We start from the raw sequence: 25,757 nt of genomic DNA on the forward strand, positions 1-25,757 counted from the left end.
TTGCGAGTTAACACGACGCAACATGCGTGTGTGGGTGAACGTTTTTACATCGTCTATTTTTCCCCGTTTGACAGGTTTAACATAACATGCGGGTTCTAGATCCACTTAGTTTTAACTAAAGAATCCCCGCCGCATTGCGGCGGGTCGCAATCCTAGTTTATCACAACTTTTGTAAAAAAGAATCGGAAAGAGAACCCCAAAACAACCTCAACCGTTGATGATCAATCACACAACTCGACAATAGTATCTTTATTTCCCAAATTTCAAAACTTTAGAAAATCGAAAAAGGTCGTGGCTTTCAAAACAAAATGGCAAAATAAACAAAGGGTTTCGTTCTTTCTTTTTCGTTTCGTTTCATTTCATTTCATCCCCCACTGTCTTCTTCACTCACTCATTCATTCCTTTTTGGGTTATGTTTCAATAAAAAAAAACCCACAAATTTAATTCCAATAAATCAACCTAATTTCCCATCAAGATATGAGCTTGGATCCAGTTATGCAGCGTGTTACTCACAATGTTGATGAACATATCTCGCAGCTCATGGAGTGCAAACCCTTGTCTGAACAGGAGGTAATTGCTTTTTGAATATTGTAGATTTATTGTTTTCATTTGGTGGGTGTGTTTGTGATTGATCTGCTGATTTATGGGGTTGAAAGATTTGATTTTGGTAGATCTGGGTTTGTTAGATCTGTTGTGATTAAATCAAAAGGTTTATTTATTTATTTATTTATTTTAGAGATTCTGTGGATGTATGTTTTGTGAATTTGAGGTGTGAAAATTGGGTATGAGTTCATAAGTGCTTATTTAGTTTTGGTGGATTTTTAATTTAGTTTTTTTTTTTTTTTTTTTTTTTTTTTTGGATAAGATTGTTTCAGGGTTATAATTAATAAATTGGTTTAATTTGTTCTGTATGATGAAATTTGAATGCTTGTTTGCTTTTTTTTTTTTTTAACAAATTTGGATCTGGTTTTATAGTCTTGATGTATTAAAAACAGTTGATGATTTTTCGAGTCATTTAAAGGGTGTTTAGATGTGTGTTTCGAAAGTAATTATATGATATTGAATAGTTATAATCGGGTAGTTAGGTGGAATGAATTGCTCCATAGGAGGTCATGTTTGGATGTCGGCCCACTGGCGGTATGCGCATATAATGTATATATGTGTGGGCGCTCAGGGGGCAAAAGTGAAAGTGCACTGATTTTAACGTTATTTTACTAGTTTCGTGAAAATAACGTTAAACTGTTAAAAGGGGGGGGGGGTTTAATCATGCATCATGTGGTGGCGTTGATAGCCAAAAGACAAGGGAGTACATGCACTAATCGGCCTTTGTCTTAATTGCTGAGTGTTATGTGCCTTATGTCCAAGGCTTGATGCAAAACTACTATCGAGCCGGGGGTCTCACTTGAAGCAGCCTCTCTATTCCTAACGGGTAGAGGTAAGGCTGTCTACATCTTACCCTCCTCAGACCCTACCTTAGCTTTGCTATTGGTGGGATTTATTGAGTATGACGATGATGATGATGATGTTTGGATGTGCTTGCTTATCTTGGATTAAGAAAGCGCGTCTGAGGTGTGATGCGCTGAGGAAAGCTTTGTACTTATTAGGGGAAAAAGGCACGCGTCATGTAGTTACGGGTCAAAGTTGGTCAAGGTTAGGGTCCGGGGAGGTTTACATGTAAAAACAAGCTAATGGATGAATAAATTATGAAAGGTTTACTTGATAAGTAAGTTTATATGTAAACCAGATGATAGATATCGAGCTTATGGACTTGTAGGTATTTATATGTTAAAAGTGGATATTTGTGTTAGGGGCTGTTTGTTTACCTCTTAATGAGGCTCTTAATGGTTCAGTCCTCTTACTGGTTCAACAGTTAATGGTTCAGACTGTTTGTTTCGTAATGGTTCAGACATTTGCCTCTGAATGGTTAAGTTTTATACAGAGTCTGAATAGTTAAAACCTCTAATCTTAATGGTTCAGACCTCTCACTGGTGCGACACTTACTAGTTCAGACCTCTTACTGGTTCAACACTTAACCATTCAGAAGTTGCCAAACAGCCCGTTAATTTTGTTAATAGATAAACGAGTAAAGTACATGGATAGTCCCTGTGGTTTTTCAAAATTTTGGATTTGGTCCATAGCTTTCGAAAGTACACGGATGGTCCCTGTGGTTCGCATTTTGTAACCCATTCAGTCCCCAACAAACAAATGCAAATGTTTCAGGAGGTCCAAGTTATAAGTTATGGACTAAATGCGTTACAAAGTGCTAACTACAGGGACCATCCATGTACTTTTGGCAAAAGTTGGCGACTAAATGCGTTACAAAGTGCAAACCACCAGGACCATCCGTGTACTTTCGAAAAGTTAGGGACCAAATCCAAAATTTTGGAAAACTACAAGGACTTTCTGTGTACTTCACTCTTAATAAAATGGTGATCATTTTTGCTAAATAAAATCGATATTTTTATGTTAAAGAGATAGTCACCTTTGGAATTTTTTTTAAACCTATCAATGCATCAGACTTAGGGGTGTGCAATAACCGAACCGTTAACCGAAACCGAACTGAAAACCGACAAAACCGAACCGAAATTAACCGAAACCGAATTAACCGAAACCGAATTAACCGAAAGTCGATTAACGGATATTTTTTTTACCGTCGGTTAACCGAAATTAACCGAACCGAACCGAATCATTTATTTTTTTATATATTTCTAGCTTTTATACCTCTATTTCATGTATTTCATGTTTTATACTTTCATTTCATGTAATAATACCTCTATTTCATTTATTTATGCCTTCCTTCCATTTATTTATACCTTTATTTCATTTATTTATACATCCATTTTATGTATTTAAACATCTATCTATTCATGCATTTATGCCTCAGTTTCATTTATTTATACATCCATTTCATGTATTTATACATCTATTTCATGTGTTTATACCTCCATTACATGTATTTCTAGGCAAAAACCGAAAACCGACAAATTAACCGAATTAACCGAAGCGATTAACCGATGACTTCGGTTACGGTTACGGATAATGCTAATAACCGAACCGAACCGTGCACACCCATCAGTCTTTGACTTGACTATTGTGGAAAAGTGTTTCCTAACGTTTTACGTCAATGAATTTAGGTTAGGTCATTATGTGATAAGGCGAAGGAGATCCTGATGCAAGAAAGCAACGTGCAGGTATACTCTATTTAATTTTATACGATGCACATAGATTTTGTTGATTTTTTCGACAATGTGTATTTCCCTTAAATAATTAGTCAACTTTTTCCCATATTTATTTCAGCCGGTTAAAAGCCCTGTCACAATCTGCGGGGATATTCACGGGCAATTTCACGATCTTGCAGAGCTTTTTCGGATCGGTGGGAAGGTGTGTTTTCATGCTATCTTATTATTTACGGGTATTTTTTCTGTTAATGTTGATGACAAATAAAAGCGTAAAATGTCATTTTCGTTCCTGATATTTGGCTAGTTTTGCGACTTTCGTCCAAAGGTTTGTTTTTCCGCATTTGGATCCAAAAAGTTTGAAATCTTGCCGTTTTCCTCCGGCTCGTTAACTCCATCCATTTTTCTCTGTTAAGTTAGGGGTATTTTTGTCTTTTTTGTTAACTTAAAGGGCAATTCGGTCTTTTGAATACTTGTACATTATGTTAAATGCTTGTACATAAAGTGAAAAAGACCAAATTGCCCTTTAAGTTAACAAAACACACGGAAATACCCCTAACTTAACAGAGAAAATTGGATGGAGTTAACGGGCCGAATGAAAATGGCAAGATTTCAAACCTTTTGGATCCAAATGCGGAAAAAACAAACATTTGGATGAAAGTCGCAAAACTGGTCAAACTTTAGGGACGATTATGCATTTTACTCTAAAATAAATTGGTGATCATTTTAGCTAAAAAATTGAGTTTTTAGTAGTTTCAGATTATTAGATTTTTTTATAGCTAATTATGTTGCTCTTTTTTCGTTTTTTATTTAGTGTCCGGATACAAATTATTTATTCATGGGAGATTACGTTGATCGTGGTTATTACTCGGTTGAAACAGTGACGGTAAGTGTTATACCACCATATGAACTTGGTGCATATATGTTTTATTTTTGAGTTAATTACTGTTTTCGTCCCTGTGGTTTGTCAAAAATCACTATTTCAGTCCATTAGTTTAAAAATTGCGATTTCAGTCCCTGTGGTTTCATTTTCGTAAGTCGTAACCATTTCAGTCCCTGTGGTTTCACTTTCGTAACCATTTCAATCCATTTTTCTGTTAAGTACAGGGACTGAAATGGTTACGAGGTGGACTAAAATGGTTACGAAAGTGAAACCACAGGGACTGAAATCGCAATTTTTAAACTTATGGACTGAAATAGTGATTTTTGACAAACCACAGGGACGAAAACAGTAATTAACTCTTTTTTTTCATAAGTTTAGCATGAAATGTTTTTAAGCGGCTTCAATTTTTATACAAGTCTTGCTGTCATTTTAGCTTTTGGTGGCCCTCAAAGTGCGTTATCCACAAAGAATTACTATTTTACGAGGAAACCATGAAAGTCGCCAGGTACACTTTTTTGGGTTTCAGAGTCACGTGATAACTTTTTTTAAGAGTTCGTTTAATAAAAATAATAGTATGTGCAACGTTGTTTCCGCAGATCACTCAAGTTTATGGGTTTTACGATGAATGCTTAAGAAAGTGAGTTTCCGATCTTCTTTAATATTTGTGTCACTCCTGTTTGACTATCTTTCAAATGTCTAAGTTACCCTTCAATAACCAATCAAGAATGTCAATATTTTGTGAAGTTGACGATGTGCATATAGGAAATCAAATCTTATATGCATATTTTATCTGACACCAGTGGCGAAGCTTGAGATTTCCGACCGGGGGGTCGGAAGTCACCGGACCTAAAATTATCCCTAAAAAAATGAGTAAATTACAAAAATCGTCCTTTATGTATGTCATTTATTGCAAACCATGTCCTCTGTCTTCAATAATTACAGAAACGTACTCGATGTTTGCAAACTCTTGCAAGTTATGTCCTTTAGCCCTAACTCAGTTATTTTTTTGTGGTTAAACCTGACCAAATGGACCCCACATGAGGGTATTCTGGTCATTTTACTCTCATGTGGGGTCCATTTGGTCAGATTTAACCACAAAAATACCCTCATGTGGGGTCCATTTGGTCAGATTTAACCACAAAGATTAACTGAGTTAGTGCTAAAGGACATAACTTGCAAGGGTTTGCAAACATCGAGTACGTTTTCTGTAATTATTGAAGACAAAGGACATGGTTTGCAATAAGTGACATACATAAAGGACGATTTTTGTAATTTACTCCTAAAAAATTATAAAACCGGGGGGTCGAAAACATATATACCTAAAAAATTCTATACGAAAACTACATACCGAACACTAATAAGCGAAAAGTTCGGGGGGTCGGTCGCCCCCTGGGCCCCAACTATGCTACGCCCATGTCTGACACAAGGGGTAACACTTGTTTTATCTTCATTTTGAACGTAAATAAATTATGGTTTTCCGTTTTCCCAACGCGTTCTGTATGCTTTTATTTACCAAGTCAACCGTTGACTTTTTGCAGATACGGTAGTGCTAATGTGTGGAAGACGTTTACCGATCTATTTGATTATTTCCCCCTAACTGCATTGGTGAGTAACACTTAATTTGGATTTCGGAGTAAAGAACACAGATGGTCCCTGTGGTTTTCCAAAATTTTGGATTTGGTCCCTAGCTTTCCAAAAGTACACGGATGGTCCCGATGGTTTGCACCTTGTAACACATTTAGTCCCCAACTTTTTCCAAAAGTACATGGATGGTCCCTGTGGTTTGCACTTTGTAACGCATTTAGTCACTAACTTAGACAGGTAGTTAGACCTCCCGAAACCTTTGGATTTGTTGGCTGGGGGACTAAATGCGTTACAAAGTGCAAACCGTAGGTACCATCTGTGTACTTTTAGAAAGCTAGGGACTAAATCTGAAATTTTTGAAAACCACAGGGACTATCCATGTACTTTACTTAATTTTTCTCGAGTTTTAAATTTTAACCCTTGTGTATCATTGTTTTAACTTTGTGATTTTACGGGCTTTTTTTAGGTTGAATCGGAAATTTTTTGTCTTCATGGTGGATTATCCCCTTCAATCGAAACACTTGATAGTATAAGGAATTTTGACCGCGTTCAAGAAGTGCCCCATGAGGGGCCCATGTGTGATCTTTTATGGTCCGATCCCGATGACCGTTGTGGTTGGGGTATTTCACCTCGGGGTGCCGGATATACATTTGGTCAAGTATGTTTCTCTCGCTAAATATATATTTTTTTTCTTTGATTTTATTTACAACTAATTGCATAAAAAAGTAACCAACTTTCTTTAGTTATCTATTATGGCAATATAGATTTTTTTAAAGTTTCGTCCTTTATAAGTTTGAGAGTAAAATGCCATTTTTGTCCCTAAGGTTTGGTTAGTTTTGTGACTTTCGTTCAAAGGTTTGTTTTTCCGCATCTGGATCGAAAAGGTTTGAAATCTTGCCATTTTCATCCGGCTAGTTAATTCCATCCATTTTTCTCTGTTAAGTCAGAGGTATTTTCATCTTTCTTTTGTTAATTTAAAAAGGCAATTTAGTCTTTCTCATGGGTATTCGGTATTTTTACATAAAGTGAAAAAGACCGAATTGCCCTTTAAGTTAACAAAAAAGACGGAAATATCCCTAACATACGGAGAAAAATGGATGGAGTTAACGAGCCGAATGAAAAGGGCAAAATTTCAAAGTTCAAACCCTTTGGATCCAGATGCGGAAAAACAAACCTTTGGACGAAAGTCGCAAAGCTAGCCAAACCTCAGGGACGAAAATGGCATTTTACTCTAAATATGAGGAAAGCTGGTTACTTTTTATGCAGTTCACTTTATATTTCATTTTGTTACTTATTTTTGTTTTTTTTAATATTGTAATTCAGGATATATCTGAGCAATTTAATCATACAAACAGCTTAAAGCTAATTGCTAGAGCACACCAGCTGGTTATGGAAGGATTTAACTGGGGTCACGTAAGCATTTTATTATATTTTTTTTAGAGTTAAATGCCATTTTAGTCCCCATGGTTTGGGCCATTTTGCCAGTTTAGTCCAAAGGTTTCATTTTTAACCTGTGGGTCCAAAAAGGTTTCACAGTTGCCATTTTAGTCCACTGGGTTACATACAAAATGACCGAATTGGCCTTCTCGTTAACAGAAAAAATGGATGAAGTTAACCAAGTGGACTAAAATGGCAACTGTGAAACCTTTTTGGACCCACAGGTTAAAAATGAAACCTTTGGACTAAACTGGCAAAATGGCCCAAACCACAGGGACTAAAATGGCATTTAACTCTTTTAGATGTAATTATTGTTTAGAAAAACTCCTTTTTACTGATTATACAATTGGTTTGAACAGGAACAAAAGGTGGTGACAATCTTTAGCGCACCTAATTATTGTTACCGTTGTGGGAATATGGCTTCGATTCTTGAAGTAGACGATTGCAAGGGTCACACTTTCATTCAGGTTTCTCTCTTTCATGCTATACACACACAGATATACGTATATGTGTGTGTGAGCTATGCCTTAGTGCTGTTTCTGCGTAACTGCGTACAGATAGGGCTGCAAACGAACCGAATGAACACGGACATGGCATTGTTTGTGTTTGTTTGTTAAGGAAATAATGTGTTCACGAACTGTTCGTGGACATTTACCGAACTAGATTTTTTTGTTCGTGTTCGTTCATTAAGGAAATGGATATGTTTGTGTTCGTTCGTTAATTTTAGGTACCGAACACAAACGAACGTTCATGAACACAAACAAGCGTTCATGAACAGAAAAGAACACAAACGAACGTTCATGAACACAAATGAATACAGACGAACACAAACAAACGTTCATGAACAGAAACCCAAAAACTAACACAAACATATTAAATTTCGAATAGAGTTAATTACTGTTTTCGTCCCTGTGGTTTGTTAAAAATCACTATTTCAGTCCATTAGTTTAAAAATTGCGATTTCAGTCCCTGTGGTTTCACTTTCGTAACCATTTCAGTCTATTAATCTGTTAAGTACAGGGACTGAAATGGTTACGAGGTGGGCTGAAATGGTTACGAAAGTGAAACCACAGGGGCTGAAATCGCAATTTCTAAACTAATGGACTGAAATAGTGATTTTTGACAAATCACAGGGACGAAAACAGTAACTAAATCTTTCGAATAAAATCGGCATCTTTCGTCACAAACATTAAGTAGATCCACGCAAAATATAGTAACCTAATTATTCAAACATACTTGAGTACTTAACATAATCTTGATAAACATTATTAAGATAAAATAGTATCTCCAAAAACAAACGAACATAACCTAATTTTAGGTACCGAACACAAACTAACATAAATGAACACGTTACGAACATAAAAAAACGAACGCGGCCTCTGTTCATGTTCGTTCATTTATTAAACGAACAAACACAAACGAACTTCCCGCCAAACGGTTCATGCAGTGGCGGAACCAGAACAATTTAGTTAGGGGGTCATCATAAGCTTATATTCTATACTGGTTCAAATTAGGGGGTCCATCTCTAAGTTTGTTCTTCAAAAACTCAAAATTTATAAATAAAAATACAAAAAGTTCCGGTGACCGGAGGGTCAACGGACCCTCTTGACCCCCCCCCCCCCCTTCTGGCTCCGCCCTTGGGTTCATGAACTGTTCGCTGAAAGTTCAGTTCGTTTGTAGCCCTACGTATAGAACTTTTAGGGGATTGTGTCGGTACTGACGTAGGGGTTAGTGATTTTGTTTCCGTTTGTTTGTTTTATTACTCATCACTTCAAAATGCAACATCTAAACGTACACATGCTTCGACTAATGATAATTTTAAACCTCAGTTTGAACCGGCCCCAAGGAGGGGAGAGCCGGACGTGACACGTAGGACACCGGATTATTTCCTATGATACTGACTTGGCCGTTCTCATCCGACCAACATGCGCCTAACCGCTCGTGGGAAATAAGGAGGCCGAAAATGGAATATATGAATATTTAAAATGTGGCAGTGATGCTGGAGTTAATTTGGTGCACAAACATCAGTTTGGTCATTTTCTGTTGTTTTTTTTTGTCTGTAGAGGGAAGGCATATAAAGTGTTTGTTCTTTAATTGATGTCTTTCCTTTTCTTGTTTTTTTTTTTTTTTTTTTTTTTTTTTTGATGTTATAATTCTTTTTGACATTAGTTAAGAATACTCTATTAATTTGTTATCAAGATTCATTTGAAATTTAATATCTCAGTTACATTTGTATTTTGTTTTTTAGAACGGCTCGTATTCTATTTCTATCAACCACCTGTACCCGCACGGGGAGTCACCTTACCATCAGGATGTGATGTTTAATTATGACACGTATATCGTGTGATTTTAATAATAATAATAATAATAATAATAATAATAATAATAATAATAATAATAATAATAATTATTATTATTATTATTATTATTATTTTTTTTTTTTATTAATATTATTTTTATTTTTATTTTTTTTGTCATCTTAAAGCATTTGAATTCATAGTGCCATAGTGGCTTATTTAACCAAAAACACAAACACAAAAATATTTATTATGCTTCTAAAAAAACTCAAACTTACCACTTCTAAAAAAACACTTACATTAGTATTTAAGTAAAAATAAAACACAATGTATGCTTCACATTGAAGAAGACTATTAACATCCAAATCTGACCATTTTTTTTGGTTTGATTCGGTTATTTTGGTATGTTTAGGTCGGTTAATTGGATTACAGGCTGGTTAGTTCGGTTTTCTGCTCATCCCTAGGTTAATGTCCTACGTCATGTATACTTTTTATTGTCTTATTCTGGGGAAAATTAACTTTTTAACCTTTTTATCGATTCTATTTTTACGGAACATTCGTATTCTACTTTATTTTCTATTCCTAGCAAGACTTCTCTCTATAGAGTAGAGCAAAGGAATGGATTTGAACATGCTTTTCTATAACGATCGGATAATGGAAGTTTACAGGGGAAGGTCACTAAACAACTTCATTGATCCATGATTTAGGTTTCATCTTTCGTTTCCTTTTTGTTTGTATCGAGAATTATATTGATCAATTTCGATTCTTTCTTTATCTCTTGATTCTTTTCTAAATGTATAGATCCTTTTCATGGATTAACATAAATGTGCAAAAGCTCTACTTACCTCTTTCATTCTATGAGTCTCTTCCCTTTTGCATATGGCACCGCCACTCCCTTTGGCAGCATCCACTAATTTGAAACTTAATTTGAAAGCCATATTTCAACCTGGAGGTTTTTCGGATGCGTCTAATAAAGGCAATCAAGGCTTGTAGAATAGAGTTAGTCCTAGGGTGAAGATCATCGAACGAAAAAATGGATTGAGCTGGCTAATCACTTGATGGCCTGGTGGAGAATGGAACAGAGAGTCACTCCCATAAATACGCACCTTCTGATTTCATGATAAAAATGGAAAATTGGTTGTGGAGATTCCGTGCAGGCATAAATTAATACAAACACAAAGGACAAAGGACTTCATTAGGAAAGTCGTTTCGATCCAATCCATTCTTGGGGTCATAAAAAGAAAAAAAAAGGATAACTAGCTTAGGGCTTTTCTTCTCGTGCCCAATGCTCTTTATTCTGGGGGGGGGGGGGGGGTTGTATGATACATGGGTTCCCATAGGAGGAGATGTAAAAAAATAATTACCAACTTGACGCTTAGCCCAATTATTATATTTGATTATTTACTAAATTCGCCCCAAGGGTGGGGGGCGGGGGGGGGGGGGATTGTTAGTGTAGATGATTTGGAAGATATAATTGGAGGCTTCCATTTGTACACTTGGTTGGGATTTGGGCCATTTGGCATATCTTAACCAAACCCTTCACATGGGATGATAATTTCTAAATGAGAAACACAATATAAGCAGATTTGGGCCAAAAGCAGGCCGTGTTTGGTTGGCATGTTTGTTCCGGTAGTTAAACATGTTGGCCTGTCAACCCGTTATATTGAACAAGCAGATTCTTCAACTTGATTACAACCCGTTTACAACGTACCAACCTGTATACAACTTGTTAACCCGGTTGACTTGTTTAGATAGCCGGATCAAATGATGTGTTCAAGTTATACCAAATTAGAGTTAATGTATTTGACATAAGTAAACAAGTCATGTTTGAATTCAAACAATTTAACCTGCCAACCTGACACAATAATCGCCACTAGTCAAACTACAAGAAAACAACAACGTTAAAGTACCAAGTAAGTAGTCCATTAAGGCTTCTTTCATTTCAAACCATCCTTATGGCCAAATATACAAATAATATATGAAATCAAATATGATATGTATATCATATCAACAAGACAACACATATCTTGCACTCTATATATCTATTAGAAGGCAAAACTGGTTGATAAAGATCTAGTGTATGATACAGGCAACATAAGAAGCTTCTTAGTCCTACCAACATAAGCTCTCTTGGTCAAGTTATCATAATCATTCTCCTCAATAGCATCCAAGATGTTGCGGTACAACAACAATGATGACCAAACCTACAACCACAATGCTCGGTTTGAGACGAGTAAATTTTATTAAAATATAAATTCAAAATTTAGATATGATCATATGAATATACCGGCCAACGGCTATCTTTGTCGAGCTTAGAAGCTCCTTCTTCGGCTTGGTTGAAGTAAAACCGAGCGCGTCTGATTTGCCCTTTCATGAACTCTCTCCAGTTATCGGTAACTCGCCTTGAGTAAACATCCTCATCACATAGCCCAAATTGTGCTAGCTCATCTTGGGGAAGATAAACTCTACCTCTTAATGCACTAAAAATAAAACAAGATGATTTAATAAGAAATAACACAAAATTAAATATAACACTACAAATCAAAGGATCTTCAACCAACATAAACTTTAACGTTAGGGTACTACCGACGACAGTCTTCTGTCGCTTGTTTCATCGTCAGAATCATCGACTTTATGTCGAAAATCTGTTGGTTTTCTTTGTTTTTAATGATAAAAAAAGTATTTACAATTTCCTGGAAAAAAAAGTGTAGTAATATGTAGGAATAATATTTTTACAAAATTTAAAATAATTTTGGTAAATTTAAAATACTTCCGTTTTGCTCTCTGTGGTTTGGTCATTTTAACGGTTTTGCCCCAAACCTTTAAAAATAGCCATTTTACTCCCTGATGTTTTGGTTTTGTTGCCAGTTTGCTCCCTGCGGGGAGCAAAATGGAAAAACAAACAATTTGGATGGAGTTAGAGGCGGGGAGCAAACTGGCAAAAAAACCGAAACATCAGGGAGTAAAATGGCTATTTTTAAAGGTTTGGAGCAAAACCGTTAAAGTGACCAAACCACAGGGAGCAAAACGGAAGTTTACTCATGATTTTTTTTTACAATAAAACAATTTTTTTTATTTGAAATCTACAAACAAAAATATATGAAATATGTTTTACAGAAAAAAAAAAAACTTACTCTTCTCCTACATCTCTAAGGATGTTAGTGAGCTGATTTCCAATGCCAAGACTAAGAGCAGAATTATAGATGTTTGGTGCATCCGATGACGATTCCGGCGCGATACCCATGACCGGAACACTCATCAAACCAACAGTTCCAGCAACATAGTAACAATACAAGTAAAGTTCTTGAAAGTTTTCATATCTACTTTTCTTGATATCCATTCTCATGCCTTCAATCATGTCTCTAAATGGCTGTAAACCAAACAAGTAACTTCTTTTAGCATGTATGAATGAGTCATATATATGAACTCTAAGGTAGTGTTCGCTTCACAGAATGAAATGAAATTTGGATGGAACTGGAATGTAGATCCCGGTTTTTTATGTTTTTGTTTCAGGAATGGAATCTACATTTCAATTCCATCCAGATTTCATTTTATTATGTGAAACGTACGCACCTAAATTCGAAATCAAATTTCTGTTCCTACACAAATTCCAACTTAATTCCAATTCTATTACATTCCACGAAACGAACGCTACCTAATTATTCTGGAGTTTAATTAATTATAGTACCTTAATGTCTAGTGGGAACTTTTGAACGGTGTGTGTTAAGGCAGCATCGAGCATGTCGAAGGGGCGGCCATGGAAGAGATCATGGAGTCTTTCTTCCCATCTGTCGAGAACTGCATCGCTCATGTGGATCGCGTTTGGGCCATCGACTAGTTCATCTGTTCTCCTGCACCAAACTATAAATAGAGTTATGGTTTTGATCATACATACCCATATAGAAAAATGGAATTTATTGTATAAGTAGGTGGTTTATACAGTTCAACTAAATACTTCTAGAAGGTTTTTTTTTTTTTTTTTTTTTTTTTTTGCACTTGTAGGTTATTCACTAAATGAACTTGAAAAGTTCGTTTGGGTGGCAAGCGGATTTCATAGAGTTTGGTGAAAAATGTAAGTTTGGTAAAAAAAAACTCCATGGAATTCGTTGGTAACTCGTTTGCCACACCAACGAACTTCAGAAAAAAAATCGTCCAAAGATGCATGAGCTCGATTGTATGGTAACGAACTGTCTAGAAGTACAAGAACTTTAACGAAACGCCTAAAAGTACTTGGTTGAACAAAAATCAACCTACTAATTCAAAAAGTTTAAAACCAATGGGGTGGTGGTTCATTGGCAAAGGCAAAGCCTTTAAATGCCTTGGTGGGTGGGGGGGGGGTCTTGGGTTCAAGTCCCATATACGACAGTATTAAAAATTTGCCGTAAAAAAATCAAAAAGTTCAAAAAGTTGATGCATAAACTTACCATATATAGCCCAAATTGCCTTCTGTCTTTCTTCAGTCATTAATCTTGTTCCTGTTAAATTTCAAAGCAAACTCATCAACAAAACTTCAAAAAAAAAAAAAAAAAAAACTTTCCATTTTAGGAAACTATTTAGTAACCCAAATCAAGAATTTAACCTAGATAGAAAGTCTTGGCATACTCAGCACAAATATCTCTACATCGATCATACGCTTCGTCAAGAAACTCCGGATGGAACTCGGGCTTTCTCAAAACAAAATGATCATCGCGTGTTAGCAATTGTCTTTGAACAATCTCTCGAACGCTTAGATCATTGTGTGGAACGCCTTTTATCGATAACTCAGGCAAATTTGTTTTTTTTGGTGCTACAACCCTAGCTGTTATCGCGTATTCGCGATAACAGTTCTTGTGATTGTTGATCAATGATCCTGTACAAGACTTACCAAAAATAGAAACTGCACATGCCATTAGCAAATCTTTGACAAAACCCTAATTTTCTTTTCAATCTTTTTCTAAAAAGATTGTATCTTTTTTTGTGGGATACTTTGATATTCTCTAAGAACTTGGTTTGAGACTTTCTTGTGATGAACTATGTGTATATATATATATATAGCAACCATGCATAGATATATAGGTCGAACTTATCACCTTTTATATGTCTCTTTCATACACTACAGAATAATTTGAAAATCATGTGGGACCAGGGTTTTCAAGAACCATAGGATTTTTTTGAGTTTTGATTATCAAATCTCTGTACATATATCACTGTTGTCTCGATCTTTTTTAAAGAAATATTTTTATGAAATTGGAAAGATCTTTTTTAAAGAAATATTTTTATGAAAAATGCCGGCAATGATAACTACTTCATGTGGATAACAAATCCAACAACTAACTCATGCTTACTCCACACCCATGACCCACCTCGCCGGTGATTTTTTTACGTGTTATATATGTATCTGATATGAAACTCTATAGTTGAACGTTTTTTTGAAAATCGAACACTACGAGTATTTTTCCCATAAAATATTTTTGTGTGAAAATTTTCAATAGACTTTTAACGACACATGTGTCATCGAAATCGCCCAGCTTTTTAGTAGTGAACAAAATTGAAACAAAAGAATATTGAATCAATAAACTTTTTACGTGTTATGTATGTATCTGATATGAAACTCTATCGTTAAACGTTTTTCGAAAATCGAACACTACGAGTATTTTTCTCACAAAATATTTTTGTGTGAAAATTTTCAACAAACTTCTAACGATGCCTGTGTTGTCAGAAATCGTCCAGCTTTTTATTAGTGAACAAAAATGAAATTAAAAGAATATTGAATCAATACACTTTTGATTAAATTAATTGTGTTTGTGTGTTTATTGACTAGATCAACAAGTTGCAAGTATGAGTGGTTTGTTGAACTTGTGTGTGCTTCTTGATTAAATATAAAGTATAAATCTCTTCAAGAAAGTTTCAAACTTTTAGCAATTAATGTTAACTAATGAAGTTAAAGAGGGTTATAAAATTGTTTTAAGCTTTTAGCATTTCAACAACACATTATTTATATGATTATTTTTTCATATATTTGTTTTCTCTATTGTGTGTACTCAACACACATTATTTATATGATTATTTTTTCATACATTTGTTTTCTCTATTGTGTACTAATATTAGAATTTTGATGAACCAACTCTTGGTGAAATCTATAAAACTTTGAAAATCGAAATATTGACCTTAATTTGATTTTCTTATATACACTACTACAGAATCAACTTGTTATATTCACATTTTTTGTTTTATACCATGCATTTATTCGGTAATTTAGCCTTTTCAGAAATGTGCTACGTCACCCTAATTAGGATTTTTGGCTTTATTACATTAAAAAAAATTGTCTTTATTATTAGAAAAAAAATTGTCTTTATATGCGAACCGAATTAAGGATCTTGTAACATATGATACCCATTGTTTCCCGTAGGTGCTATTTCATTGGTTTTGTCATCATCCAACCTATGCCTTATTTTCCAAGAAAAAAATATATAATAAATTCTAAAGTACTATTTTTTAATTATCTTCAAGCACTAAGGGAACAAAATCAGCTCCATAAAATTTGTCTTAGTTTAACTACTGATATCAATTAAAATATATAAACCAATTTCATGCATTTCATATGTTATATTATTTATGCATCATTAATCACAAGGACCTAAGATCTTTTTTATTTCATTTCATACTGTATTTTTTTTAATTATTCATACCAATAAATATTGTTTATTTTGCCTCGTACAACCTTCCAAATTTAAAGCTCACAACTTTATTTCTAGATATAATAATACTTTAAGGGTCTGTTTGGTATGGGGTAATGGAATGAACGAGAGAATGGAATTGACGAGATAATGGAATGGACAACAGAATGAAATGGATCATTCCATTCCATTGTGATGTTTGATTACTCATATTTGAATAGAATGAATCATTACTTTGTACAATTGGATAAATAAAAAAAGACTTAGTAACGAAACATGATTGTATTAAAAACGACAAAAATATAATTGCCTTAGTAATAATAACAATATATTAATGGTAAAAAGTTAATAATACATTTTTGATATATATTAATATTAGTATGAATATTAATAAATATAAGTATAAATATAATAATAATAATAATAATAATAATAATAATAATAATAATAATAATAAATTTCTTTTTATTCCTTGAAGGAATGGAAAAAAACACTCACATACCAAGGAATGAAAATTGTTATATTTGTAAAGAGTTACAATCCTTTGAAATGCTCTATTTCATTACCACTTGATAACCAAACATGTTTTTTTTTCATTCCATCAGAATGATCCACTTTATCTATTTTTTTTTGTTTAAATATTCATCTTAATTCCGGGTTACTTGTGAATTCATATTTATCTACATTAGTTTCGACTTTTAAATTTTTTTGTTTTTTTTAAACGGCAAATTTTGGATTACTGACGGACCACTGGAGTATCATCGTACCACCAGTGAAACCACCCGATTATATCCATCTCCACTAGGTATAGCGCCTATACACCAATTCAGGAGCAAACCCAATAAATATGGGAAAAAACCCCTTGTGAAAATCGAATCCAGAATCTATTAGGTAGCGTTTGGTATGAAGGAATGGGAGGGGAATGGAATGGATCATTCTGATGTAATGAAAAGAAACATGTTTGGTTATCATGTGGTAATGGAATGGAGCATCCAAAGGAATGTAACTCCTTCCAAATATAATAATTTCCATTCCCCTTGGTATGTATGTGTTATTTTTCCATTCCTTCAAGGAATGGAAAGAAATATATTATATATTATATTTATATTTATACTTTTATTTGTATTTATATTTATATTTATTAATATTCACACTAATATTAATATATATAAAAAACCTATAACATTAATATATTATTATTATTATTATTATTATTATTATTATTATTATTGAGCCAATTATATTTTTGTCGTTTTTAATACAATTGTGTTTCGTTACTTCATCTTTTTTTGTTTATCAAATTGTACAAAGTAAAGATTCATTCTATTCACATACGAGTAACCAAACATCACAATGGAATGGAATGACCCATTTCATTCCGTTGTCCATTCCATTATCTCGTCCATTCCATTCTCTCATCTGTTCCATTACCCCATACCAAACAAACTCTTAGTACAAAGACTTATTCCACCCCCAAGATACAACTACGCTGTAAAGTAATGAAATAAAATTTTTTGTTTAATATTCATACTACAAACATCAATTTTTTTTGTTTAAATATTTATATTGGAAACTTGCATAAAACAAAAGAAAAAAACAAAACACGTAGCCCAATGAGTACTTCATCTCATTTTACAATTGTAATATAGATAATAGTATATTTATACACTATAAATTATCAACTTTTTTGTGCATTATGGGTTGTACAATATGTTGGGGGAGTTTTCCAAAAAAAATGTTGATTTTATACTTTAAGTCCAAAAGTATATACACTATAAATTATCAACTTTTTTGTGCATTATGGGTTGTACAATATGTTGGGGGAGTTTTCCAAAAAAAATGTTGATTTTATACTTTAAGTCCAAAAGTATTTGATGTATTATTTTTAGCCCAAAACTATTTGGGTTATAATTATTAACCCAAAACTTTTTATCTTTTCAATTTAACCTAATAACTTTTTTACTTTCAATTTTCGTCTCCTGAACTTTTTATATTCCGCAAATTTTTCGTTTAACGCTTCATTCTACATTTTGCAAGTTAACACAGAGCAATGTGTGTGTGTGGTTCAACATTTTCACGTTCCGTTATACGCTTCGTTCTAAGATGCGATGTACGTGTGTAGTTCAACGTTTTTACATCGTCTATTTTTTTCCTGTTTGACAAGTTCGTCATAACGTGCAGGTCCTAAATCGACTTAGTTATTATTTTCTATGTTTTACGTTTCAGTCTAATTTTTGGTGGTCGTTGGCGATGGTATGACATTGATGCTATGACACGTGTATGCCCCCGGCCGTTTTCCAAAAAAAAAAATGGTTATGCACATGGTTGTTGTAACCTTGGCTTTGGGGGTTTTTCAAAAAAAAATGATTTTTTTTTACTTTTCACACAAAAGTATTTCATAAATTACTTTTAACCCAAAACTATTTGTTTTTTTTTTTTTACTTTTAACCCAAAACTTTTTATCTTTTATAATCTATACTCACAATTTTTTTTACTTTCAACTTTGGTCCTTTATAGTTTTCATTTTCCACAAATTTTTCGCTTTATACTTCGTTCTAAATTTTGTTACTTAACACATCGCAACGTGCGTCTTTGGTTTAACGTTTTTACGTGTTGTTCTAAATTTTGCGAGTTAACACGACGCAACGTGCGTGTGTGGGTGAACGTTTTTACATCGTCTATTTTTTCTCATTCGACAAGTTCAACATAACGTACATGTCCTTAATCGACTTAGTTATAACTAAAGAATCCCCGCCGCACTGTGGCGGGTCGTAATTCTAGTTAATTAATTAAATAGCAAGATGGTAATTTTGTAAATAAACCTACAAGAAGAAATACTTTGTGTACGTATATGATGTAATTTAATATATATAACTAGTGATGTTACAAGATGTGATGATTTTCAACATACATACAAACAAGAGTGTGATTATCTCTATTTCACACACACTAAATTACATCAAATTTATCTCATGTTAGGAATTGAAATATTGAATTATAGTCCCTCTCCAAGAGATACAAGAGACACAAAGCCTCTGCTATCCCAGCAAAGTGATAATGTCTTCACACACATTGTTAAATGCTTTGATAGAGGGAATGCCTCTGCATGTTCATGTTAATGATTTTAGGACTTTTGTAATAAAATAAAAATACACCAATACCTTTAAGGTCTTTAAAAAATACACCAATACCTTTAATGTGTTTAAGGATTTGAATTTATAAACGTTATAGGTTTGCAAATGCATGATACATGTGGATAAGATCTTATGACATCAATTTGTTTTCTTTCATCCTTGTTTTATATGTAATATGAAATATGAATTATACTATTTTATAATCTTTGTTTTATATGTAACTAGTATTAAGCTCTCCGTGTTGCGGTGGAGGCGTAACCGTGATAAATAGCATCAATATCATATTACAGCCAAGGATCACCAATATTGAAGTTGCGGCGTCTTAATGTTGAGAAATTAGATCGACATATAAAACAGAGAAAATAATAACTAACTCGATTTAGGACTGCATTGTGACAAACTTGTTAAACGGAAAAAATAGACGACGTAAATACACTGAACCACACACGTACGTTGCGCCATGTTAACTCGCAAAATTTAGAACGAAGTGTATAACAAAACTTAAAATCGTTGAACCACACACACATTATGTTGTGTTAACTCGTAAAATTTAGAACTAAACGTAAAACAAAAAAAATTGCAAAATATGAAAAATATAGTGGATCAAAGTTGAAAGTAAAAAAAGTTGTTAGGTTAAATTGAAAAAAAACTAAAAACTTTTGGGTTAAAGCTACAAAATCAAGTAGTTTGAGTTTAAAATGAAATATCAAAAAAAAATTTTAAAAACCCTTCAAACATGGAGTACAACGCTTCAAAGCACCATTTTGTTGGTAAATTATATTATGTAAATTTTCTCAACTGTATTATCTTAAAGGAAGTAATTAATATTTCCCAATTGTACAATCTTAAAAGAAGTTAAAACAAACAAAAACCAAAACATTATTATATAAAATTTTAAAAAACAACTGACAAACTAGCGTTTGTAGTCCAACGGTTAGGATAATTGCCTTCCAAGCAATAGACCCGGGTTCGACTCCCGGCAAACGCAATATTTTTTCTTCCAGTTTTTAAAAAAACTATAAATGATAAAAAAGGTTATTTTCCATTAGTCACATTCACCATAAATAGGTCATTTTCCATTGGTCACATTCACTATCATATAATACCAAGAAGAAATGCCATTGCCGACTTACCACCTTAACATCATCCAAACCAATAAAAACGATTTACCGTCTCAACATCATAATCCAAAACAATAAAATGTTGAAACAGACAATGATATTTCTTTCGTTATCATTAATGAGTAAACAAGTGTTACAAAGCAACCTTGTTACATGCTTCTTGTTGCCAAAGATATATAGCTTTGTAGAACTTGGGCATTATACCCTTTTTACACAATCTTTCACATGCTTCTTGTTGCCAAAGATGCTTTTGGTACCAACAATGTTGGTTTCACATAACAAGTTTTATTTCATGGAAATAACAACTCGATATATTGTGATAGTCAATTCCGATTTATAGAATAAAACTTAAATAAACATGTATTCTCTATCAAATTAATTAAATTCGGTTTTCAGTTAGCTACTCTCTCATCTCTTCTTCTCCACAACGGGCAATAGTGGTCATATATGTTTTATTGGACCATATTGGGTCTATATGGATCACAACGAAATATAATACCCACACACACACACGAGTTAGGTGACTAGTAAAATGAAAATGTTTTCTTCGACAACAAGCGAGGAGGTGCTCGTATGCATGTTTATTGGAAAAGTTAAAAAAAAGTTATCGATGGGGGAAATCTACCAATCGATTCCTTAATTCCTTGAAAAGTTTAAGAATCAAGACGGGGAAGAAGGGATGTTGTGGAAAACCGTATGATCATATCAAAGTTTTATTGTTTACAAAATGTAGAAATATACAGGTTTTGGATTTCGTATTTAAATCACTGGTATCTTTATTAAGCGTGCAATTTCACTTTCAGATTAAAGTATTTGTTGTACACAAAATCAATAATCAGATAAGACAAAATATTTTTTTTCCTTTTATATAGGCCAAACCATCATAATGATCATAGTGAAACGTTACAACTTTTCATGAAAATGTGTAGTAGTTGGGGTGTAATTACTATAGTTACAATGTAGTAACCTTATTTCCAACATGTGTGGCACTTCGTGTATCTTGCATTAGTGATCTTGTAAGCTCTGTTGTCACTTGACCCACCAAGCAAATTGATGTAGGCGTTATTGTAATAATCGTTGAAGATTGATATCTTCTTATTCATGTCTCTAAACTTTGTATTAATCAAATGGTGTTGTTTGTATGGTTCACGTGGCATTACATGTGAAATTTATCCGTAACGCGCATTTCCAACATGTGTTTACGATGTATAAATAAATAAAAAAGTAACTTTTTTTTATCCTCCAAAATAGTACAAAACAAGCGTGTTAACGTCTCCTCATCGATGACGCTCCACAGTATACTTTGCGTCTTACCGAACGACTCTTTTAACTTCTTTATTCCCCCTTTATCGGTCAAGTCTTCGGTTAAATTTTTTTTCAGCAGTATCCAGGTCGGGTTCGGGCCAATCCGATGCACACCGGGCTCACCCAAAATAACTTTCTTTACGGGCCTGGTTTTCAACTAAATCCCAACGGCCCAAAACAATGTCTTTCAATTGCATCCCACCATTTAACTATTGGCCCAACTTTCTATATAATTCAAGCATACAACCCATTTGTCTATTGCATGAATCCGTACGTAGCTTTTTAAATTTTAATCACAAGTGATGTATGTTAGTTATGATGAAAATAATTAATAAATAAATTCAATTAAATTTTATTCTTAAAGATATTTAAAAATTAATACAAATTTATAAATAGATAACTCAACTTATACTCTTGTAGATAAGTCATCTTAATAATATTCATATATTTAAAATCCATTCAACAATGAGAAATTTTGATAGATAAATCTATTAAACTTATATTCTTTAAGATATTTAAAGATTAATATATAGATTTATAAAGTAGATAACTCAACTTATAATGTAGATAACTCAACTTATACTATTATAACTCAACTTATAATGTAGATAACTCAACTTATATTATTATACATAACATATTATTAATATATTTTTAAATCGATTCAACAATGAGAAATTTCCGTGAGGCATAACAATTGGCTTCAAACTCGTTCTATAACTTCTATATCTACCATAAACCTCAAACAAATACTCTTTACTCTTTACACTTTACATACCACAATCACAACTCATTCTCAACCGTACCAATGACATCCGAGCCACCTTCTGCCGCCGCGGCTACCGCCATCCTTCCGGTGACCAACCCATCAACAACCACCAAAGCAAAAACAAGCAAGAAACTCACCCTCCTCCCACTCATATTCCTCATATACTTCGAAGTCGCGGGTGGTCCATACGGAGAAGAGCCCGCGGTCAAGGCAGCCGGGCCACTTTTCGCCATTCTCGGGTTCCTAATATTTCCTTTTATATGGAGTGTACCCGAGGCTCTCGTCACCGCGGAACTCTCCACTACCTTCCCGGGCAACGGCGGGTACATCATATGGGCCGATAAGGCGTTCGGCCCGTTCTTCGGGTCGTTAATGGGCACATGGAAATTTCTCACGGGGGTTATCAATCTGGCTGCATTCCCAATTCTATGCATAGATTATATAGAGAAACTTTTCCCGATTTTTAAATCGGGATTACCTAGAACGTCGGCGATATTAGTCGCCAACGTTGTACTATCTTTTATCAACTTTACAGGGTTGAATATAGTAGGCTACGCCGCAATTACTCTGGGCGTAGTCTCTCTCCTCCCTTTTGGTGTCATGTCAGCTATTGCTGTCCCTAAAATTCAGCCACACAGATGGCTGAGTTTAGGCCAAAAGGGTGTTAAAAAAGACTGGAATTTATTCTACAACACCCTTTTCTGGAACCTAAACTTTTGGGACTCCGTGAGCACAATGGCTGGTGAAGTCGAAAAGCCAAAAAGGACTTTCCCATTAGCGCTTTTTTACGCGGTGATCTTAACGTCCGTATCCTACATTATCCCTCTCGTCGCAGTCACCGGCGCGGTTCCACTCAACCAAACCGAATGGGAGTCCGGGTTCATGGCAGTCGCAGCCGAAATAATCGCGGGCAAGTGGCTAAAAATTTGGATCGAAATCGGAGCTGTCTTATCCGCCATCGGCTTATTCGAAGCACTATTAAGTAGTTGCGCGTATCAAACACTTGGTATGGCGGATTTCGGGTTTTTACCAAAGTTTTTCGAGCTTCGGTCGAAGTGGTTCGACACGCCTTGGGTTGGAATATTAGTGTCTACTTTGATTGCCATAAGTTTTTCGTTCATGCATTTTACGGACGTTATATCATCCGCTAATTTTTTATACAGTTTAGGAATGTTGTTGGAGTTTGCGTCTTTTTTGTGGCTTAGGAGGAAGTTTCCAACGTTAAAACGGCCGTTTAAAGTGCCTGGTAACGTGGTGCTTTTAGGGATTATGTGTTTGATACCTTCGGCTTTTTTGGTGTTGATTATGGTTATCGCTACGCCGATTGTGTATCTGGTTAGTGGTGTGTTGACGGTTGTTGGCGTTTTATGGTATTTTTTGATGAAGTTTTGTAGATCAAAGAAGTTGTTTAGTTTCAAGAATCGTGATGAAGTTGAAGTTTGTGAAGAGAATTAGTTTGGATTATTTTCTATATTTTATTTGTAAATTTTTGTTTATATGATTGATTTGGTTTATCTAATAGAATATTTTTAATGATTAAGCATTAATTTTTTGTTTTGTATGTTTTTTTTTTAAGTTTGATGAAGTATTTGATCTGTTTAATTTGCTAGTGATATGGTCAATGTTAAACAAACTTTTAGCAAGTTAACGACAATAACGGGATAATTAGTTAATCCTGTATGGCTGTATTGTATTTTAATATATATTAAAAAATTAATTTATGATTTAATTTTTGCATAGTTAAGAAAGTAAATGTAAACGTGTTTTGTGTATTAATTAGAATTTTATCTTGAAAGGAAAATAAAATAAATTAAAATAACTATTTAATATTGATTAAATCAGTTTAAAAAATTACGATAAGAGATATCTCTATGTTCTCTATACACTCTACACAATATTAGATCGTCACCAAGACCATCTGAACTGATTGTGTCATCTCCTTAATACTCAAGTCGCGACACAAACCTGTTACTCCTACTCTGGCCCAAGAAGAGGAAAACAATGTTACATCGTCACCAAGACCATTTGAAGTGATTGTCATCTCCTTAATACTCAAGTCACGACACAAACATGTTACTCTTTGTAGCAATGTGCAACATGTAAATTGTAATATATTATTCCGGATGAAGTTTCAAAAGTTAAGACGACCGTACCATGTGGCGCTAAAGTTGCGGGAGAGGTGGTAGTTTGTGTCCTTAATAAAGCATACCGATGGTCCATGCGGTTAACAACGATTTGGTCTCTAACTTTCAAAAAGTACACAGATGGTCCTTGTGGTTTGCACTTTGTACACGAATGGTTCCTTTTGATCTGTTTGTTGGGGACTAAATGCGTTATAAAGTGCAAACCACATGACCATTTGTGTATTTTTGGAAACTTAGGGACCAAATTCGAATTTTGGTAAAACACAGGTACCATTCATGTACTTTTCTCAGTATATAATATATCAATAAGTATAAATAACTCGTCGAGCCCAAAACCAATCATTATAAATGGTTCGATCGATGGGTTAGGCGCTCTTGGTCCACATTCTTTTAGTTGGGCCCGTTAACAATCAATTTGAACAAGTTCACCAAGCACTCTTTAAAAACACCAATTTATTGTTTCATTAACCAAAATAAAGCCCTAACTAACCTATAAAGTCTCACTTGCCCTTTGGTAACTAGCTCGGTTCTAACTTTGCGACTAACCACCGTTGACCACTTTGGGGACTTCTCGTGTTAAATTGGGTCATAAAGGGTTAGTGTGTAGTGGTTGTGGTAAGTAGGTATGCCATCATCGGCTTCACTTTTGGAGGTTGTTAAAAAAAGGAACTCATCATGACTCGTTCTATATTCTGCTAGAGGTTTTGAACCTTTTGGTTTCCACTTGGACTTGTAAGGTGCTTTAGGCATTACCCCCCCCCCCCCCCCCCCAAATGTTGTCTTGAATGTGATAAAAACTAAGGGTTTAATTTGTGAGGTTAAGTTACTAGGTTTAGAGTTGGAGCAAAGTTCAACCATTTTTTCTAACTTATTCTTAAGAGGTAAATGCGATTTTAGTCCCCTTGGTTTGGCCAATTTTCCAGTTTAGTCCAAAGGTTTGAAGCGTTGCCATTTTAGTCCAAATAGTTTCAAACGTTGTCATTTTAGTCCACTGGGTTAACTTGATCCATTTTTCTGTTAACAAGAAGGGCAATTCAGTCATTTTATATGGCCGAATTGCCCTTCTAGTTAATAGAAATACATAGAAAATTACCAAATTGCCCTTCTCGTTAACATAAAAAATAGATCAAGTTAACCCAGTGGACTAAAATGGCAACGTTTGAGACTATTTAGACTAAAATGACAACTTTTCAAACCTTTGGGCTAAATTGGCAAAAATAACTCAAACTATAGGGACTAAAATGACATTTA

General features: G+C 34.2%; 3 protein-coding genes and 1 non-coding gene across 4 annotated transcripts; 3 read left to right on the plus strand and 1 right to left on the minus strand.

The window, feature by feature from the left end:
- Positions 1-281: 281 nt before the first annotated feature.
- On the plus strand, positions 282-9,315 carry LOC110927164 (serine/threonine-protein phosphatase PP2A catalytic subunit). The gene is made up of 11 exons (XM_022170779.2): positions 282-570; positions 3,135-3,191; positions 3,298-3,381; positions 3,991-4,062; positions 4,493-4,564; positions 4,656-4,696; positions 5,598-5,664; positions 6,110-6,301; positions 6,967-7,056; positions 7,440-7,547; positions 8,910-9,315. Exons 1-11 carry the CDS (start codon positions 478-480, stop codon positions 8,973-8,975), a joined length of 942 nt encoding a protein of 313 aa, XP_022026471.1. The 5' UTR covers positions 282-477; the 3' UTR covers positions 8,976-9,315.
- Positions 9,316-11,278: 1,963 nt separating this feature from the next.
- LOC110927165 (phytoene synthase 2, chloroplastic) lies at positions 11,279-14,343 on the minus strand. The gene is made up of 6 exons (XM_022170780.2): positions 13,957-14,343; positions 13,802-13,852; positions 13,066-13,238; positions 12,512-12,747; positions 11,665-11,857; positions 11,279-11,581 (listed from the first exon to the last, which is right to left on the minus strand). The coding sequence occupies exons 1-6, from the start codon at positions 14,264-14,266 to the stop codon at positions 11,423-11,425; spliced, it is 1,122 nt and encodes a 373-aa protein (XP_022026472.1). The 5' UTR covers positions 14,267-14,343; the 3' UTR covers positions 11,279-11,422.
- A 5,740-nt stretch (positions 14,344-20,083) lies between these two features.
- On the plus strand, positions 20,084-20,155 carry TRNAG-UCC. Its single transcript has one exon. It is a non-coding gene; the product is annotated as a tRNA-Gly (tRNA).
- Positions 20,156-22,375: 2,220 nt separating this feature from the next.
- LOC110900533 (probable polyamine transporter At3g13620) lies at positions 22,376-23,817 on the plus strand. Its single transcript, XM_022147421.2, has one exon. It carries the CDS (start codon positions 22,402-22,404, stop codon positions 23,815-23,817), a length of 1,416 nt encoding a protein of 471 aa, XP_022003113.1. The 5' UTR covers positions 22,376-22,401.
- Positions 23,818-25,757: the final 1,940 nt, after the last annotated feature.

The sequence above is a fragment of the Helianthus annuus genome, chromosome 2 (genome assembly GCF_002127325.2).
Source record: "Helianthus annuus cultivar XRQ/B chromosome 2, HanXRQr2.0-SUNRISE, whole genome shotgun sequence".
NCBI classification, from domain to species: Eukaryota; Viridiplantae; Streptophyta; class Magnoliopsida; order Asterales; family Asteraceae; genus Helianthus; species Helianthus annuus.

Coding starts and splice junctions, on each gene's coding strand:
- LOC110900533 (XM_022147421.2), top strand. CDS start 22,402: ATGACATCCGAGCCACCTTCTGCCGCCGCGGCTACCGCCATCCTTCCG.
- LOC110927165 (XM_022170780.2), bottom strand. CDS start 14,266: ATGGCATGTGCAGTTTCTATTTTTGGTAAGTCTTGTACAGGATCATTG. Junction 13,853..13,956: donor TGCCAAGACTTTCTATCTAG/GTTAAATTCTTG, acceptor GAAATTTAACAG/GAACAAGATTAATGACTGAA. Junction 11,582..11,664: donor ACAAAGATAGCCGTTGGCCG/GTATATTCATAT, acceptor TTGTGGTTGTAG/GTTTGGTCATCATTGTTGTT.
- LOC110927164 (XM_022170779.2), top strand. CDS start 478: ATGAGCTTGGATCCAGTTATGCAGCGTGTTACTCACAATGTTGATGAA. Junction 571..3,134: donor AACCCTTGTCTGAACAGGAG/GTAATTGCTTTT, acceptor CAATGAATTTAG/GTTAGGTCATTATGTGATAA. Junction 6,302..6,966: donor CCGGATATACATTTGGTCAA/GTATGTTTCTCT, acceptor ATTGTAATTCAG/GATATATCTGAGCAATTTAA.